This window comes from Scleropages formosus, chromosome 23 (genome assembly GCF_900964775.1).
Source record: "Scleropages formosus chromosome 23, fSclFor1.1, whole genome shotgun sequence".
Taxonomy (NCBI): Eukaryota; Metazoa; Chordata; class Actinopteri; order Osteoglossiformes; family Osteoglossidae; genus Scleropages; species Scleropages formosus.
Genome location: NC_041828.1, coordinates 644,371 through 664,228, shown reverse-complemented (window position 1 = coordinate 664,228; position 19,858 = coordinate 644,371). Strand labels below are relative to the sequence as shown.

The following is a 19,858-nucleotide window of genomic DNA, read 5'->3' as shown; positions in this document are numbered from 1 at the left end:
TTCGCACACCTGCGCGTATGCATTACAAGTCCACTACATGCCTTGAGCAGAGTGTGCGTGTGCGCTGCCAGCGGTTCCCTGGAGACCCTCCGTAGAGGGCGGTTCTTTCCCACACAAGGAGCCGCTGCGGGTCCTGGCTGGTAGAGAGACACGGCACAATGTCTGGGACCACGGTTCTCTGTGTTTGTCTTGGGTCAGCAGGGATGAGCGCTGTCTGGACCAGTGACCGCCGCACCCCCCCATCCTCCGGCTCCTTCCCCTCCTGCCCACTGCTGCGCTTCACCACAACTTCCCGTCCCAGTGCCCTGATGATGGAGTTTCTCCAGACCGAAATAAACAGACCCCCCCCATTTGCACACGGCCCCAAATAGTTTAGGGCTGACGGAGGGGCGCCGTGTCTGTGCCGCCACTCGGCCTCGGGCCTTAAAAGGGCAAATGGTAGGGAAATTCACACACTGGGGTAAATGCGGGGTGGGGGGAGCAAGGACAGTACAGGCTGCTGACTGCAGGACACAGAGCTGGGCTGGCAGAACGTCACTTTCTTCTCCTCTCACACGAAGTCTGCTTCAGGGCCGAGACATTCCACTGTCACATACAGCGGTTTTACCCTGGTAATGTACACAGTATGCATCACATTTCAATGGACATTCATTCATTGAACGGATGCTTTTCTCTGAAGCTGTGTACAGGGATTACTATGTACTTCTCAGCCTATACCCTCACAGCCGTGGTAACTTACACTGCTAGTTACACTGCAGTACATTACCTGTTGTGAGTCACTCTAGACACCAACACAACACACACACGGGCAACTTAGGCACCAGCTCAGCTGAAAGACATCTTTACACTGGGGGGGGGGGGGACCAAAACACCTGTAGGAAAGCTATGGTGCCTCCCCTCTACTGTTAACAGTAATTTCTCCAAGGCAACTTACACTGAGGTTCATGAACTGAGCTATTGACACCATTTTACTTATACAACACGGTAATTTTTTACTAGATCAGTTCAGGACAAGTACTTTGCTCATGGGTAGGGGAGCAGGAGGTGGGATTCACACAGCGCATCTTCCCTGTAAGGCAACTGCTCTAACCACTAGGCCACCCACTGCCCAGAATTCAGCAGCGCAAGGGGGCAGACAGTGGGAAACGCCCCCTACGGGACCGCTGGGATGTGGGCTCCAAACCTCCCATGGAGGAAGAGAAGGGTTTCACTCTACACTTGCGTCAGCCTTTATTCAGCGTGCCTCGTCGTGACCTTTCACCCACACCCCTGACACAAGGGATGCGCAGCAAGCTGATTAAAGTCTTGTTGCAGCACTTTGCAGGAGGGTTCGAGGATCGGGTTGAGACCCACCCAGCCACTCCCTCCGCTCACCCTTTTTCCGCACCGCTCTGTGACAAATGGCACCCGGACTCCATTCAAATGTTATTAAAGGAGCAAATGTTTTCCCCGGCTGCACTCGTGCTGCTGTGGAGGGGCCAGGCACTCGGGTTCGAACGGGCCAACCTGCAACTCACCGCCCCCCACCGTTCCCAAGCTGCTGCTCCTGCGCCACACACTTTGGGAAACAAGAGGAGGCGCGAAGGCCACCGCTGCGTTGCCATTGTACTGAAACACCTCCACCGTCCCTTTACTCTCAGCCATTCCTTTCCTTACAGCAATGCTGTATTTACCGCAGTGGGGTACCTCACTTGTAGAGCAGGGTCATTCTGAAAATAAGCACAATGTTTGCTTTTCTGTACAACTTCACTGGCTCTACAAAGGAGCTGAACGAAGCACACATTTGTTCTGCACTGATTCAGGCCACATACCTCAATTGAGGGTCCTGCAGCAGGAGGTGGGATTCAAACCTGGGCCCTTTACACTTAAAACGTTATAGTGGCTGCATTACAATCACAGTGACACCTGTCCAACAGAAGATGATGGGTTTGATCCTCTATTCAGGTGATACACTTGTTTGCAGACAAATGTCCACAGCGCCACCCTGTGGTAGCTGCCCACAGACTGAGGACACAGCCCATTTTTCAAGGCAGATGGGCGTCACCCTGACAGCACACTGGGGATGCGCTCTTCGCTTCAATAAACAGCCTGTGCTCCTGAAGCACATCGAGCAGGAGGAGCAAGGAGCCCTGAGGAACCTGGAGCATCTCCTGCATTCTTGCTTGTGCTCAGCCAGAGGGCTCCGGGAAGGCCATTTGTACATTGGGTCCAGTCCCAAAACATCCCCAAGTGGTCCAACTCCATTCCTGTCACCATCTATTTATACCCTCAGCAGCTTTGTCCCTAAGATTGAAGTAAGGGCAGAGAAACCACTGCAGCTACAGGCCACACCGCGTGTCCCAGGCTGAACGTCAGACAAAGTTGCTGTGTTGACGACGGACAGAAAGCTGGAGAAAACCAGGACATTCTGAGCTCTCCAGACAGCAAGTTGACACCCATGTGTCAGTCGGACCGTCTCTCCAAGTATCGCCGAGGACAGTGCAGCACCTGTCTGAGAGCCCGGAGTCTCCCTGGAAACATCTGGTTCTTTCATCTCAGCACCGTTTGGCTTGTTGGACGTTGAAGCAAACGGTCGACTCGGAGGAGTCCTGCACACACACCCAGTTCCGTGCCTCCGCTATTTGCTGGACACTGTGGGCAAACCATTTGTCTGCACGTATCAGTCGCGACGCCATAGCGACAGGGTTAGGAAGTGTGTCACCTTCATGTCAGCAAAGGAGATCAGTTCACACACAAACCAGAGTCCTGGTTGCTCTGCTCCGCCATCTTACTCAGGTGCACTGACTGAAAAGTAGCACGTTTTTCACAGCTGATGCTAAGTAAAGGCTGCGGTGCCAGAACGTCACTGCAGGACGGGTCCAATCAGAGCCAGCTGCTAATTTAGGGGTCAACATGAAATCACGGTAAACGTAGTAAAAACTACTTCATCACATTGATACCAGCAGTGTGGCACCCTCTGTGTGCAAGCAAATACCTGGGAAACACACAGCTCTCCAGCAGAGGTACAGGGCTCGTCCAGATCCCCTTCGATGGTTAATCTTTGTGCAGCAACAGCTGAAGAGACACGAGAGCAGCTCTTGCACCTCTGAACCCACACACACACACAGATGAATGACCTCCTGTGCAGAGTCATATAAAAACACCAAAAAATATTTTATTTTAAAAAGTGTTAGTGTTGGACTCATATGACCAGTGGTCCATGAGCTGCAGGCACAAGAAAGAGGTGTGGACTTCAGCAGGTGAACAGGTGTGACAAACGGGAACCAATCATGTGGTGCCGTTTCAGGCCTGATCAACAGGTGCTCAAGCTACAAAGGCTCACAAAAATGGAATATTTTGGCTCAAAATAAATACCACGTGGGTGCCTGAGATGCCCTTTAGAAATGAGGGGCACTGTTAGAAGGCCATGTGTGTGTGTTTTGAGAGAGGGAAAGAGGGTTCAATCAACTTCTCTCTTCCAGCAACTCGTCCAACACCTCCAGCACCTCGGCCTGAGAGAGAGAGAGAGAGAGATGGGTTTCATACCACACCCCCACTGTAGTGTTACCCACGTCACACCTGGCCATGGCTCTGCCCTTCGACTGCCACACCCCCAGAGACCCCCCCAGACAATCAGGGGTTACGGTACCTTGGTTCCACATGTCCAGTGCACTGCTAGACCAATGAACAGATGAATCTTCATCATATCATCACCATGTGCTGTGGAGCTCTGGATGGAGCCTCATATTCCATAGTGTAGGAATTTACAGATGAACTTCCAACCTCACAGTTAACATGTTTACCATTAAATGTGGAAACGTGAACTGAAAACCATGTTTAGACAAGCTCACCAGAACGAAAGGAAACTAAGGGCAGAATCAAGGCCCCAGTGCTGATAATGAATATCAAGCAGCACCAGGCCTACTGTGAGGAAACACTGGAAACATCTACTGAAGAGCAGTAGACTGTCAGAAAACTGTCCTCCAAACCACCAGGGGGTGCTGTAAGGGACACCTACCTCTTCATCTCCTCGCAGATGCTGCTCGGCGAATTTCAGCATTTCTTGCTGTATGGTCGTCACGTTGAAGTACCGGACAGCTTCCTGTCAACACCCGAGTGTCACACAGAACAGTGGTGACGTGAAAGAATACACACCGAGGTGTACTTGAGGCAACTTGTAAACAGGGCCCATTGCACTGCTTTCTCATTCACATTTGTTCATTCAGCTCACACCTTTCTCCCAAGTGACTTACAATGTTAAGCCACCTACAGTACTTATACAGCTGAGTATTTTTTTTCCTGGAGTAACTTAAGGTAAGTACCTTGCTCAAGGGTACTACAGCAGAAGGCGAGATTTAAGATTTAAGACCTTCAGATCCAAAGGCAGTGGATCTAACCACTACATGACACTTTGCCTCCCACATGGTCACCATATTATGTACACTGAGGTATTGTTCATAAAGGTAGTCCAGCGCCAAAGTATACTTCACGCTTTACCATTATTGGAACATATCAGCAAGGAGGAAAAGTAAATGCATAGGTGTAAAATATTCTTGTTAATTTTTAGTTATATACAGAGCACTGCCCTGTAGTTGCAGACTTAAATGATAGCAACATGTCTACAACAGGGAGCCAAGGCACCCGTGTCCACGCAGGGCTCCGAGCTACATGAAGGAAAAGGAACGCGCAGGAGAACAAAGGACAGGACATGTTGCAATGGGCACGGAAAAAAAAAAAAAAAAAAAAAAAAAAAAAATTCTAGAAGAGTACACGGTGTGGAACTGAGCCAACGTGTTTTTTCAAGATATGTTTGTCCGTAAAACTCTGCTTCAAACAACTCCAAGAGCAATGCCCAATACCCACAGGTGCAAGGACACATGGGAAACTTACCGGTCGGGGCAGGAAGTCTTCCTCAGTAAGATCAAATTTGTCCTTGTGAAAGCGGTAGTAGGCCACATTGTTCTTCATGACCTCGTCACTGGCATCAAAGAGCATGTAGCTAACTGCGCAGGGCACGGCATTCTTCAGGTCGTTTACTGTGGTATAGCAAGGACAGTTACCTGGGCATAGGTCTCTCTTTAATGCCAGTTGTAAGGACACTGCAAACACTTGTTACGCTTCACACTCACACTTGTAGTAGGCAAACTGCAGATAGTGGTACATGGTGGCAACAAACTTCTCGACGACGAAGCCCCCGACGACGGGTGTGAGGTCACTCTCACAGTGGACCTTGTGCTCCAGGATCTCTGCGTAATGGTCTGCAGGGAAGAGAAAGCAAAGAAACACAGTCATGAGCCTGAAGTGAACGTGACCCTTTGGAAAGTCCGTGTACTGCGCTGCTTTATCAATATGCAGCTATGAAAAAAAGGTTTTGAATAGGACAGGGCTGTCTGAAGCCGCTCATCTCAAGCGGGGTTGCAGCGAGCCGGAGCCTAACCCGGCAACACTGGGTGCAATGCTGAAGGGGCAGGGGACACACCGAGGACAGGACACCAGTCTGTCACGAGCAGGACGTCCCAAGCAGGACTCGAACCTCAAACCCACCAGAGAGCAGGACCCGGTCCAACCCGCTGCGCCACTGCACCCCCCGTTTTGAACGGACTTCCAGGGCCAATTTCATCATAAGTTTGGGAGCAACATATGCAGTGGTTCAAGTGCAAGTTTATCATAGATACAAGTACCACATACATGTATCATGAAAATCTTCCTGAATGCTTCTCCACAGACTATGGGCAAGGACAAGAGGAATACTGCACAAAACAAAACAATGAAACAAAACTGTCAATGAAAGTAAATAATAGCAGCAGTGACAGCAATAACAATAAATAATGGTAACAATAGTAACAATAATAGTAACAGTCAGAGAACTCAGAACGAGAGAATGAGAATGCTTGAAGTTACAGTGTAATTTACCAATGCGCTTGGGTGGAGCAGCCCAACTCTGGTTACGAAAGGTGGCACATTGGTTAGTGTTGTATACTCTTACAGCAGTGGGGTAAAAGCTGTTCCTGTACCTAGCTGTGCGGGTTCAAATAAAGGGACGAGTAGGAAATAGCAGTTCGAATAGGAAAGAGAAAAGTGCCCGTGCGGGGTGACTATGATCTCTCATGATGCGCATCGTCTTTCTGAGGCAGCGTGTGGCATAGGTGTCCTCGACTGCTGGTAGTTGCGTGCCGATGATGCCGATAGTTTTACTGACATTTAGAGACAGGTTGTTGTCCCGGCACCACTCTGCCAGGAGCCTCACCTCCTCTCTGTAGGCCGTCTCATCGTTGTTGACGATACCACCATTCTGGGTCTGATCACCAGCAAACTTTATGATTGTGTTGGAGCTGTGACTGGCCACACAATCATGTGCGAATAAGGAGTATAGCACTGGACTCGGGACGCTTCCCTGTGGAGTGCCGGTGTTGAGGATCAGTGGGGAGGAGGTATTACTGCCAATCCGCACATGCTGGGGTCCGTTGGTGAGGAAATCCAGGATTTTGCAATTGCACAATGCGGCACTCGGTCCCAGCCCTAGTAGTTTCTGGATCAGCTTGGTTGGGATGACACTGTTAAATACTGAGCTATAGTCTACAAACAATAGCCTTGCATAGCAGTTTTTATTATCCAGGTGAGACAGAATGGTGTGAAGTGTGTGTGATATTGCGTCTTCAGTGGATCTGTTGTGGCGGTAGGCAAACCGCAGTGGTTCCGGAGCGTCTGGGATGGTGTCCTTGATGTGTCCTAGCACCAGCCTCTCAAAGCATTTCACTGCAATGGGGGTCAGTACCACTGGGCAATAGTCATTAAGGCAGCTCACTTTGTTCTTCTTAGGAATGGGGATGATGGTGGTGTTTTTGAAACAAGTGGGTACAGTTGAGCTTTTTAAGGTGGTGTTAAATATGTCCGTGAAGACAGTAGCCAGTTGCTCACCGCATGTTTTTAAAACTCGCCCTGAAATTCCATCCAGTCCAGCAGCTTTGCAGACGTTGACTCAGCTAAAAGTTCTTCTCACCTGTGCCATAGAGACTGTGAAACTGGCGTTATCGTGTACTGTGAGGATGCGCAGTGGGGGGTCTTTGTTCTCAAACTCGAAGCAGCCATAAAACGCATTCAGTTCGTATGGGAGAGACGCAGCAGCACCTGTCGATGACCGCCTTTGTGGTTTATAATCCATTAATGTTTGGATTCCCTGCCACAGCCTACATGCATCTTGAGTGCAGTTAAACTGTGATTCCACCGCCGTGCTGTATTCCTGTTTCGCGCTGGCGATGGCTTTGTGGAGCTCGTACTTGCTCTTCTTGTACGCGTCTGTGTCTCCAGACTGAAACACGTGCGGATCTTATTTCGGAGGTAATCCATGGTTTTTGGTTGGGGAATAAGCGGACTGTTTTATGTGGTATGCAGACATTTACACAGAACCCGATGAAGTCCGTGATCACTGTGGCATACTCGTCCAGATTGGAGGATGAGTTTCTGAACATGTCCCGGTCTACGTAGTCAAAGCAGTCCTGGAGCCTCTCCTCCGCTTCTGGTGTCCAGCGCTGTACAGTGCGCGTCACATGTTACTCTCGCTTCAGTTTCTGCTTGTAGACCGGGAGCAGCAGAATCGAGGCGTGATCCGACCGCCCAGGGTGTGGACGCAGCACGGAGCGGTACGCACCTTTGTGTGAAGTGTAGCAGTGGTCAAGGGTGTGTGAGCCTCTGGTGGGGCAGGAGATGTGCCGATGGTACTTGGGGTACACGTTCCTGCAGTCGGCTAGGTTAAAGTCCCCAGAGATAACGAACAATCCATCTGGGTGCTTGTTCTCGTACTTAGTGACGACGTGGTACAGTTCGTTCAGAGCGCTGTGCGTGTTCCCTTGGGGTGGGATGTAAACTGCGGCCACGAGCACAGCCGAGAACTCCCTGGGCAGGTAGAACGGTCGGCATTTGATCAGGAGGTATTCAAGGTCCGGAGTGCAGTTCTGCGCAATCACTTCCACATTCGTGCACCATGCGTTGTTAATAAGAACGCATACGCCCCCTCCTCTCTTTTTCCCCGTTGAATCAGTCCGATCTGCATGGTAAATTGAGAAGCCCTCGGGCTGGACCGCGTGGTCTGGTATGCTGGCGGTGAGCCACGTTGCCGTAAAGCAGAAAACACAGCAGTTCCGTAAGTCCGCGGCCCCGTTTCCGAGATCGCGTCTTCTGCATGGTCTCAGGTGAGGCGCAGTCATGATGTTGTTCGCGGCAGAGCGAAGATAGGGAGTTAGCTCTCTAATGCTAAGAATTGCGTCTAATCGCACTGTTTCACCTATTTGCAGAAGTGTTTGGCGGTCATAAGTAATAAGAGAATAAATTGGCTGGAAGGACAGTGACACAAACAAAATAATATACACTAACAAGTCTGCGAGGAGAAGCAATCAACACGTTGCCTCGCGCCGGCGCCATGTTCCTGGTTCAGGTTGTCACTGGGACTGTGGACGTCATAATGGCAAGATGCTCATGTGGACTTGTCCCTTTTGCGGTTTTGAGTAACAAGGTTTTCTCTGATATGGAGTTTGAGAAGAGGTGTTCATTCTTATAAAACAAGCTAGAATACCAGTTCAAATAACGCGCCAAAAGGTGACCAGACGGCAACCGCTAACAGTAAGCGCTGTCTTGCATTTTTAGTAAGAGTGGAGAAGAAGCTAACAGAAGGCGAACAACCTGCAGATGATCCTGCGGCTTCTACACGTACCACTTTGTAGTCATCAGTGAAGTGTCACTTCCGAACTGTTGTGCATGTTCACATAAAATTTCAAGCTCTAAGCTGAAACACAGTTGTCTCTGCTTCATGGTAACCACCACAACTTAAACTGCTTTGTAGATTTTTTTTATAAAATAATTAAAGCTTTTTTATTGGGTATTAATGTGTTTTGTGTGATGTGTGGGGTAAAAAGATTGATGAGCCACAGATAAGTGCAAACACACACGCCTAGCTCTGTGCCACTTTCCCCCCCCCCATGTACACTGGGCTACGAATAGAGCCACTGCCGCAGAGCTGTCTGGGTCGCTGACCGTTACGCTTTATTATCTACGAGACACTTTTCTCAAAGCGACACAACCCAGAGGAAACAAAACTATTTCAGGTTATAGAACATAGATTACAGACACACAATTCTTGAAGGAAAGTCACTTAATCCTGAACCACTGTTTCACCAGCAGACATTGCATGAGTGCGGAATTCACGATGAGCCACCGGTCAGCTCAGGGTCACGTCTGGCTACAGTTTGAGTTACAAGAAAGCAAATAAGTAGGCGGCCAACTGTATCCCTCTTTTTTTAAGAGAAACAAAAACTGTGGTGAAGGCTTTCCACCAGCCACTTAACATAAGGTCACGACAACAACACAAACCACAGAGCTGAACCTCCTCGCCTACCTGCTATGGAGGGATAAAAGTCCTTGAAGTCATGGATTTCCCTGGAGCCCTCAGCTGCCGCCACACATTCGTCGTACACCTTGAGAAAGTCGCGCAGGGCCAGCTCCATGTCAGACACCGACGTGCGGTAGTTCTCCCCGTTGTAGGCCCGCACGGCCCTGACAAACAGCGTCTGTTGGGAAGGAGAACGACACGGTGGCACACAGAGCGCCCCCACCTGGTGCCCCACCCCATCACAGCACCCTCCTCAGCCCAGAACACAGTACAGAGTACGCCGGGCGATGCTCTTTTCTGCAGAGCCGTCCCCCAGAGAACGTGACCCCCGACAGGCAGCCGACGTTGCGCCGAGGGCGGAATTTCAAAATCCCTCAAAGCACTGCGGCCGAGGAGGGCTTTTATGCCCCTAACTCTGAGGGCCACTTGTGTTCCCGATGCAAACTCGCGGCACAGTCTTCACATTTCGGGTGAAGTGAGGAGCGGCGAAAAGTAGCGCAACACAGATTCTGTGAATTAAACACACCAACCGACGACCGTATGCTACCGCTCAGTGGCCGTGTTCTCGGAGCCTTACAATTTCAGTCAGCGTTCGTTTTCAGGGCTGCATTTTGACTCCAGGACTTTGCCGTTTGCGCCAATTACTCCGACTCCCCGCTCCACCACCCGCTCCTCGACCTTGCCGGAGCTCTGACCTCGTAGGACTTGCTCTCCAGGTCGCGGAGATGCTCCTCGGCCCCCGGCAGACTCCGGTAGTACTCCATGTTCCTCTTCATCATCTCGTCGTCCGGGTGTTTCAGCAGGAAGGTGTGCGCGGCCGACACGGCCTTGGCCACGTTGTTGGACTGGGAGGGAGGGAGAGAAAGAGAAAGGGCTCTGTTAGCAGCAGGGGGCCTCGCACCGGGATCTCTCTATCCACCCGGAGTCTGTCTGTCGCTCGGCGACCGCTTTACCAGCCGCAACGGACCCGCTGCGGACTCCGCCACGTCCCGCTCTGCTCTCACTCTCACTCACTCGCTCGCAACCACTCCGTCAGTCCGTCCCCCCAGCTCACCGGCGCGTTATGTACCGCAGTCCAGCAGCGGACTTTCCTGCTCCTGTCAGTCCTGTGTTGGGGGTTTATTTATTTTTGTTCTCCCCCCTTTTTTTTCTCGTTTTCCTCTCCTCGGAGCCCGGAGCCGTTTCCATCATTATCGCCTCAGACACAGACAGTGAGTGACCGCGAGCGACAGAAGAAGAAGGCCGGTCTGCCCGCGCGCCATCCGCTCGCTCGCTCGCTCGCTCACCTTGTAGTAGGCGAATTGCAGGTACTTGTAGGGCTCCCTCCTCGCGAACTCGTCGAGCGTCTCGCGCTGCGGCATCGTCTGTCGGAAGGCGGGAAGCCCGCGCTTGCACCTCCTCAGGCACTGCGCGCGCCGCGCCACGTTGGCGAAGGCGCGCAGCTCCGGGAACGCGGCGAAGCGCTGCTCGTCCGCGAGCTGCTCCTCCTCGCCGTGCACGCGGGCCGCGCTGCAGTTGAGGTGGCAGAAGGCCTCGCTGTCGCGGAGCAGCCGGTGGATCCGCAGGCTCATCTCCAGGTACTCGGCGCTCTCCTGCCACTTCTCGCCCGTGTACTGGTCGAGCGCGTGCCGGTACGCCGAGTCGAGCGGCATGAGCTCGTGGCGCGGGAAGCTCCGGAAGCTGTACTTCTCGAACTGGCCCGCGGCCGGATAGCGGAGCGCGAGGACGACGGCGACGGCGAGCGGGAGGAGGGTGCCGAGAGCCGCCATGTCTGCTGCGGGTCCGGCGGGGGAACAGTGACACCCTCCACCCGCCAGAGACACAGTCGTCCCAAAGAACCGCTCGCCTCGCCCCGCCCCCAGCGCGAGGAGACGGAAAGGGGGGGGTGCGCTCCTCGGTCCAGCAGCCGAGCTGCGTGATGGAAGCGTTAGACTCTTCAAAAGGGCGGTTTTGCACCTTTTCTGTGTTTTTTCTCTCTCTATATATATATATATATATATATATATATATATATGTGTGTGTGTCAGCCCGTGTGTCCGAGTGGTTCGTAAACACAGCAGCGTTTCACCGTGTGCGCGGGCGAGAGGTGCCACGTATGAGGGGAGTCCCTGCCCCTGCTCCTGCTCCCCCCCTCGTTACCGGTCCGCGTCCCCGCGCAGTAAAAACGAAGTAAATTCCGCGTAGAAGCGGACGCCACTCCTTCTCCGTACTTTCGAACGGGACACATCGGCGCTCGCTGCGCGCTCCAGGAGCCGGTCGCTCAGCCCGAGGCCCGGGCCAGGGGTACGGGCGATGCGCGCGAGAGTCCCGGCCTCGCGAGCCGCCGCTGCTGCTGCTGCTGCTGCTTACGTGGTCGCGGGACAGGGAGGAGGAGGAGGAGGAGGGGGGGAGGCGGCGCTGGGAGCCCCGGGGGGACCTGGGAGGAGAACCGTTCATTCACGCAGACAGTCGAGTCGCCATCCAGGACCGGCGGTGGTGGCCGGGGTGCGAGAAAACATGGGCGTGCACGGGGCCGCGTGTCTCGCGCTCCTCGTCACGTGCGCGGCGTGCAGCGCGCCCCCGGTGCCGCTCGAGGACGTGGTGGTGATCGAGAGGAGCGCCGTTCCCGAGCGCTGCGAGCGGGCCGTGAAGAAGGGCGACTTCGTGCGCTACCACTACCGGGGCGCGTTCCCGGACGGCACGGCCTTTGACTCCAGGTGAGAGCCGTTTCCCGCTCCCGCTCCGTGATGACGTGCACGGCGTCCGTCCTCGTGGCGCCGCCGGGGTCACCGAGAGGAGACAGACGCGCAGGAGGATCGATCTTCTCGCTCGAATGGTGGTGGGTGTGGCCACGGGTTCTGCAGCAGGCCAGGTCACAGGTGTCCCTTTTCCACATCTCAGCAGGAGCAATATATATATATACAATACAGTTTTCGCTTGAATCCAACAGTATTTTCCATACAGCGGCACTGCACCGCACACTGTGAAATCATGTAATAAAGTGATGCACCGTATTCACTTTGGTCCAAAGCGGTTCTTCCTGCGACAAGAAGTGTGCGTGTCAGTAATACGCGTGTGTTTTGTGCGCGCCGCTGACAGCGCTCTTCCGTCGCGCCCTCTCGTCCCGCAGCTACAAACGCGGCTCCACGTACAACGCGTTCGTGGGCCGGGGGCAGCTCATCGCCGGCATGGACAGAGCCCTGCTGGGCATGTGCGTCAACGAGCGGCGCGCCGTGAAGGTCCCCCCCCACCTGGCCTACGGCAAAGACGGATACGGTGAGGCAGCAAACGGGATGCGGCGCTGGGCGGCGGGGCGAAGGCAGAGCTGACGGGAAAGAGGCCGGCGTGGCCCGGTGTCGGGAGGTAACGTGACACGTGGGTTAGGCTTGGGGGGTGTGTGTGAGCTGCCCCCTCCAGACCCAGAGGGCTCACGTTCAAATCCTACCTCCTGCTGCGATAACCCTGATTGGGGTACCGAGCCCTAAGTCGATTGATCTACACATCAAACATCTTTGTGCTCGTATGACGTGGAAAATACACACACACACATTTTCAGAACCGCTTGTCCCATATGGGGTCACGGGGAACCGGAGCCCAACCCGGCAACACAGGGCGTAAGGCCGGAGGGGGAGGGGACACACCCAGGACGGGATGCCAGTCCGCCGCAAGGCACCCCAAGCGGGACTCGAACCCCAGACCCACCGGAGAGCAGGACTGTGGTCCAACCCACTGCGCCACCGCGCCCCCTATAATCACATGGAAAATAATTTGAGCAAAAATCAAAGTGATGTCAATAGCAGTGTCCTTTGGGGTTAGGGGGGTGCGATGTGCGTGGAGTCGCGCTCCTCCTCGGCATGACGTTTACACCGCAGAAAAACAAAACGTGGGAGGCCACAGAGGAGTCGGTGCTGGGTTCGTAGAGACGTAGGGCTTCTAGACGCGGTTCCGCTACCCAGGGGAGGATGGAGATGCACCGTTGAGGAGGCTCTTTTCCTCTAGGACTTCTCTCGCTCGTCATCCGCATCTCTTCACTCACTCGCTGGCAGTCGTAAACTTGGAGTATCAGGCACTCGTATCGCCACGTATTCATTTCGCAGCAGGTCCCCTGAGGGCAGCTGCCTTGTGGGATTTGGGAAGCGAAAGTAAGCCAAACCCTGTGTGTGGGTGTGTAATGAGGGCCCAGACAGGGTGTGTTCAGGCTGGCAGACAGAGGCAAGGAGGGCAGCGCACGGGCAGAACGAGCACAGCCGAAAGGGCGGCCGCTCCGGATTCAAGGAGGCGTCGAACCTTCGCCCGTCGATCTCCTCACCGTGGCGCTGCATGCATTTCTGGACCATCGGGAGTCGCGCATTGACCCGCTTCGTCCCACGCCATCATGCTGCAGAAAAGTAACCGTGGAAACGGTGCAGCACCCCCGACGATCCACGCCAGACTAGTGATGCCGGCCGGCCCCTCTGTACCTCCAGGTGACATCATCCCGCCAGACGCCATCCTGCATTTCGACATCCTGCTGTTGGACATCTGGAACCCCGAGGACACGGTCCAGGTGAAGACCTACTCTAAGCCGGAGGCGTGCAGCCGCAAGGTGCAGGTGTCCGACTTTGTGCGCTACCACTACAACGGCACCCTGATGGACGGCACCCTGTTCGACTCCAGGTACGGCCGACTTCCCCGTGTGTGTGTGTGTGTGTGTGTGTGTGTGTTTGTTTTGAGGTATGACCTCACCCCCACCACCTCACTCTCATTCCCAAACCCCCCAGTCGCACCCGGCTCCGCACCTACGATACGTACGTGGGCACCGGCTGGCTCATCGCCGGCATGGACCAAGGGCTGCTGGGAATGTGTGTGGGGGAGAAACGCATCATCACGGTGCCGCCGTTCCTGGGCTACGGCGAGAACGGAGACGGTGAGTGCACTGGGATCAGATGGGGAGGATCTTTTCCTGCTCGCAATGCAACTAGGAAACTAGCTCAGGAGGCCCGGCACAGACACACGCGCTCGCCCACAGCCACGCACATGCACACACGCACGCACAATGAACTCCCTACATCCACCTGCCCCAGGCAGTGACATCCCGGGCCAAGCCTCCCTGGTGTTCGATGTGGTTCTCCTGGACCTCCATAACCCCAAGGACGGCATCGCCGTGGAGAAGCTGCAGGTTCCGGAGAACTGCCCTCGTAAGAGCAAGGCAGGTGACTTCATGAGGTACCACTACAATGGCACCCTGCTGGACGGCACCTTCTTTGACTCCAGGTAACCTGGTTCCGCCCTTATTTCTGTTCCCTGTTTGCCATTTAGCCAGTGCAGTTGGGAACGTCATGCCCCACCTCTGAGATTCGAGCCCAATAGCCTTGCGGTGTGTGTCCGATGCGCGTCTCTTTCCCAGCTACTCCCGGAACAGCACATACGACACCTACATTGGGAAAGGCTACGTAATCTCGGGCATGGACGAGGGTCTTGTGGGTGTCTGCGTCGGGGAGAGGAGGAGAGTCATCATCCCACCTCACCTGGCCTACGGGGAAGAGGGCACAGGTACGAGAGCGGCACGCCTCTCATTCGCGGTGCGAGCGCATGCGAAGCCACCTGAGACACCATGAGCCTGCGCTCCACAGGCATTCTGTGGAAGTACCGCGGTCATCAGATGTACTTGTCATGCTGTGCCGTGTGGGGACACTCTCAGGAAAGATCCCCGGCTCGGCCGTCCTCGTATTCGACGTCTACGTGGTGGACTTCCACAACCCGTCGGACGTGGTGCAGATCACGAGCAGCTTCAGGCCTGAGACGTGTGAGCCGCGCAGCAAGAAGGGGGACTTTGTCAAGTACCACTACAACGTGAGCCTGCTGGACGGCACGTCGCTGCACTCCTCGTGCGTAGGCCCCGCCCATGCCGGCCTGGGGTGGGGGGCGAGCGGGTTTCGCCTGCGTGAGTGTGTTTAACTGAGCTCGTCCTCACAGGCTGCACTACGGGAAGACCTACGATGTGGTTCTGGGCACAGGTCAGGTGGTGATGGGCATGGAGATGGGCCTCCAGGACATGTGTGTGGGCGAGAAGCGCAGACTGGTCATCCCTCCCCACCTGGGCTATGGCGAGAGAGGAGTAGGTGAGCATCGCACAGCGCTTCCACACATGTAGGACACACAAACGGGGTTTTTGTTCCCTTTCCTGTGCTCTCGGTTTTTTTCGACGTCTGTCTTGATCACTACCTGCTTGGAGCTCTTCCCCACGTAGAACTGCCGCAGCTCAGCACCTTGGCACATTTTTGAGCATGAACAGCCTTGTTCAGGTCTCGATTCGGATTTAGCTCGGAACTTTGACTGGGCCTCACGTTGACGTGCGCCTGCGTTTGGGACTGCTCTCTTGCCACGTGACCCGGCTGCGCTTCGGCTTTAACTCGCGAATTGATGCCTTCACTTCCTCCTTCAGAGTTTTGTCATACGCAGAGGACATCGTGGTTCCTTCAGCGATAGCAGTGTGCCCAGGTCCTGTAGCAGCGAAACAGCCCCACAGCATGACTCTGCCACCAGCGTGGTTAATGGCTGCTAGAAGTGTAACCCTAATCCTACATTTGCATTTAATCCTAACCATAACTCTGGGATGCTGTATTAGTTTTTTCCATATGTAATTGAAAAAGGGACAAATACTTTTCACAGAACTGTACGTTTACATTTATGGTGCCTGTTTGCACAGCTGGGTAATTTTTACTGTATCCATTCATCCTGAGTACCTTGATTAAGGTGTTATAGCAGGAGTGAGGATTCCTAAACAGGTCCTTCAATTGCAGGGCAACAGGCCTAACTGCTCTGCCACCCGTTGTTGACTGTTATGTGGAACGGTGCATGCTGGGGTTATTTGTACAGTTGATTTACTGTGATTATCAGTGCCTCACTGTGTGTGTGCGCGTGTGCGTGTATGCAGCTGGCGAAGTACCAGGAAGCGCAGTATTAGTGTTTGATGTCGAAATGCTGGACATGGAGGAGGGCCTTCCAGAGGGATACATGTTTGTATGGAACAGTGAAGTGACCCCTGACCTCTTCGATGACATGGACAAGAACAAGGACACTCAGGTGGACTCCGCTGAGGTAGGTTTTCGACATCACGGCCCCCAGCGGTGCCTTAACCACCGTTACTGGCCCCTCGGCTTCGTTAAGTCTAGGGACCTCAGCAGCTTTCTCATGAGGTGCAACCTGCTGACCCATCACACCTTCCTTGCCTGCAGTTCACCGACTACATCCTGCGGCAGGTTAGCGAGGGCAAGGGTCGCCTGGCCCCCGGGTTCGAGCCCCATCGCCTCATCGAGAACATGTTCGCCAACCAGGACCGCGATGGCAACGGCAAGATCACAGCGGAGGAATTTAAGCTGAAGGCGGACGAATCTCCGGCGCACGACGAACTGTGATCCTGGAGCACAAACCTCTTCCCTTCTTTCTTAGTTTTTTTTTTTACAATTGTGCTGGAAGACATATTGTGTCTATTTTATTTACGTGGGAAAAAAAACTCGAGAACAATACTGACCTCAGTGAAGAGTTCTGTTTAATGTATCGATGTAGCCCTCTAAGAGTGTAACGTTTAGGAATTGAGAGCCTGGGCACACGACAGAACACGAGTGCTCCTCTTTGGGGTGGGGGATGGAGGAGGGTGTTGCAGTCCACACGCAACGTCCCTCTTGTGCAGAACATCAGCCATTTGACCCCACGTCCTGCTTTCTGGCTGTTTGCTTAGAATAACAACACGCACGACATCCAAAAATGAAGGGACTGTCCTTTCGCTCACGGCGGTGCTTCGTTCGGTGTCGCAGCCATTGGACGGAGTCCCACTGAACACGTCTCGCAAGTTACCCACAAGGACTCGCCAGCTCTCGGCTCGGTCGCCCTCCCTGCCCCCCACCTTAGCGGGATCCAAGCCTGATGTGGGAGAGGTATTCGAACCCTTGTCTGTGCTGGGCCGGCGAGCGTCTCGCGTCTCGCATCTTCCTTCACAGGGCACCCTGTGTGTAAGAGGCCACTTCCTCCCTCGAGAAACAGCACACGTCGCATCACCATCAGGACACCCGGCGCTGCTCTACATACCACATAGAGCAACCGAGAATTATTCACCCGTTTATACGGCTGCGTAATTTTACTGGAGCAATTTTGTCTTGATCAGGCACTAGGCGAGATTCAAACCTGCAACCTTAGGATTGAAAGGCAGCAGCTCTAGGCACCATGCTGTCAGCTGCACGGAAACTGTGTCACATCCTCCGCTGTGTTTTCTCCGGTTTACAACGAATCCTGACCAGTAAAGGAAGGATGTGAGCTGCTCCAGTTACCATGTGCAAATTTGACTTAATGCAGAGGAAACGCGGTACTCGGAGTTTATGGTCCACAGGTGCAGTATTAATTGAAGGCTCAGTCTGCATCATCTCGGACAATCCTGGATCATCTCGGACCATCTGGGATCATCTCGAGGCTTGTCTAGAATCTGTCATTGCATTGATCTTACAAAATCTTACTAAACCAGCAGTACAAATAGCTCCAGAAGTTCATGTCCCACATTAAGGTGAAGACCATGTTGTTCACAAGACCGATGGAGTCATGTATTTGGACGTTTAGAAAATACTTGTTTTCAATGTTACTTCTGTAGCAAACTGCTAAGTTGCTGTAGTAAAAGTAGAGTACAGGCAGCTGGAGCAGCGAACACATCTCGAGGCTCCAGGGAGGACGGCGTCGTGAACGTGGACAGCGGGCGTGCGTGAGGGCGGGCGAAGGTGGGGGCCCGAGTCGGGGTTAGCGCTCAGCTAGCTGTTAGCACGAGGAGGGCCCCCAAATCGTGCCATTTAACAAGTAAACGCCTCTTTGGTCGGTTCGTTAGAAGGACTCGATTAACGGCAGGTTGCTTAACGGCGGCCGAGCGGTTTCACCGAGTAACGAGTGACTGTGAGGAGTCTCATTTACCACAGGGCCGCGGTTCTACGTACAGAGCGGTGTAAGTGTCGCTGACCACGCTGACCACTCGCGCTCCTGGTTCTGCTCCACACCAACGGGCTGTACTGTGAGCCATGTGGGGGCGCTCTTCGCTCCCTCCCATCATCATCATCATCATCTTGTTAATAAAATATTGCCCTTACCGCCGCCGTCTGTTCGTTTCGCTCACAGCTCTTTCCGTTTTGAGTCATTTCCAATCGTTCCTGTGCAGCAGGAGGAGCAGCGCAAACAAAAGTGCCGTGTTCTGACTGGTTCGACGGAGGAAGTCCTTCACTTTCCTTCTGCTTCGGGCCTCCTTATTTTTTCCATGAGCATTTGACTTCTTCTCGCTTCTCGCAGCAGCAACAATTTCTCCCTCCTGAAGTCCGCTTGAGTCAAATTCCCTACGTGGTTTATCGACGTTCACGGTCGCAAGCAGCTCGCTTCTTTTCGTGAACTCGACAGAGCATCTGTTCCTGAGTCGCTGCGCTTGTTTTCCATTACGGAGAACACGCTCTCCGCGTAGCCTCTCCCGCAAAGGCCACAGGTCGCCGTCAACGCGCTCTCCATCGCTTCTTTTTATTCTGCAGTCCCTCATCGTTGTCGTTTACGAGCTGCGCTATTAGTAGCCGAGATGACATCTAGCCACCTAGTTGTAGCTACCTGCCGTGACCCTCTCGCGGTCCCCTTGGCCCCCCGATCCCCCTGCCGTCAAACGTGGCATCCACGTAACGTGGCGACGGTCGGAGTCACGCGCGCAACACGGCTCTGTTTCGCGTACATTTTTGCAATTTGTTTCCTAATCTTTTAACGCTTTTATGCGAACCGCAAAGTTTACGTATGAAATACTTTTAAACGTCTCTGGGTGCGAAAGGTTAAAATAGGGGACAAACGGCGTTCCGAATGGTTTCAATACAGAGCTCAACTCTTATCCTTTAAATACAGAACGATCCCGTATTATCCGGGACGGTCGGCAACCCTGTGCTTGTGCTTGTGCTTGTGCGTGCGTTCGTGCGTTCTGCTGGACACCGTGCAGAAGATGCGTGACCCCTGCAGTGGCACTGAGGAACACGCGGGGGTCCTTGCGTTGAGGGGAAGCACCGCCTTCCTGCTCCCCCCCCCTGCAGGATCGTGACGCTCCGTCACCGTTCGGAACCGCCCCCTGCGGTCTTCTTCACTCGGTACCGTTAGCGTTAGAGCCTCTCCGGTAGCAGGACGTTTCGAGTTCTGCTTCATCTGAGCTCGTTCCCCCTCTTTGTGGCACCACTTCCTCCCGGACTGGACCGCTTCCTCTCACGGGCCTCGCGCGTGGCTCTCGTTCCCAGAACTGCGGCCATCTGCTCCGGTACGGCTCCGTGGAGATGTACGAGAACCACGTGTGTGTGCGCGTGCGTGCGAGCACCTGCGGGTCAGTTTGTCCCCCGGGTCACGCGGGGCTCTGGGCCGCGACCCGTCCTGCTCCTCTCCTCATCCGGCCCTCGTGTCGGTGTTTCTCCCGGTCCGACCGTAAGGGGCGATTTGGCGGCGCGCGGACGGAGTAAAGGAGGACTGGCCAGCAGGGGGCGTTGGGGGGGGGTT

The 19,858-nt window shown here is 54.0% G+C and overlaps 2 protein-coding genes across 3 annotated transcripts; one reads left to right on the top strand and one right to left on the bottom strand.

Moving 5' to 3' along the window:
• Positions 1-3,136: 3,136 nt before the first annotated feature.
• crtap (cartilage associated protein) lies at positions 3,137-11,704 on the bottom strand. The gene is made up of 7 exons (XM_029248339.1): positions 10,648-11,704; positions 10,057-10,206; positions 9,368-9,539; positions 5,109-5,237; positions 4,870-5,015; positions 3,998-4,081; positions 3,137-3,491 (listed from the first exon to the last, which is right to left on the bottom strand). Exons 1-7 carry the CDS (start codon positions 11,128-11,130, stop codon positions 3,444-3,446), a joined length of 1,212 nt encoding a protein of 403 aa, XP_029104172.1. The 5' UTR covers positions 11,131-11,704; the 3' UTR covers positions 3,137-3,443.
• Positions 11,705-11,753: 49 nt separating this feature from the next.
• Positions 11,754-18,443, top strand: fkbp9 (FKBP prolyl isomerase 9). 2 transcript variants are annotated; one of them, XM_029248338.1, is made up of 10 exons: positions 11,754-12,057; positions 12,471-12,616; positions 13,807-13,996; positions 14,101-14,246; positions 14,404-14,593; positions 14,727-14,872; positions 15,021-15,207; positions 15,296-15,441; positions 16,257-16,420; positions 16,558-18,443. In XM_029248338.1, exons 1-10 carry the CDS (start codon positions 11,858-11,860, stop codon positions 16,735-16,737), a joined length of 1,695 nt encoding a protein of 564 aa, XP_029104171.1. In that variant the 5' UTR covers positions 11,754-11,857; the 3' UTR covers positions 16,738-18,443. The 2 variants fall into 2 exon arrangements, with proteins under 2 accessions (XP_029104171.1, XP_018603431.1); XM_018747915.1 differs by having other exon boundaries at positions 11,975-12,179.
• The last annotated feature ends 1,415 nt before the right edge of the window (positions 18,444-19,858 follow it).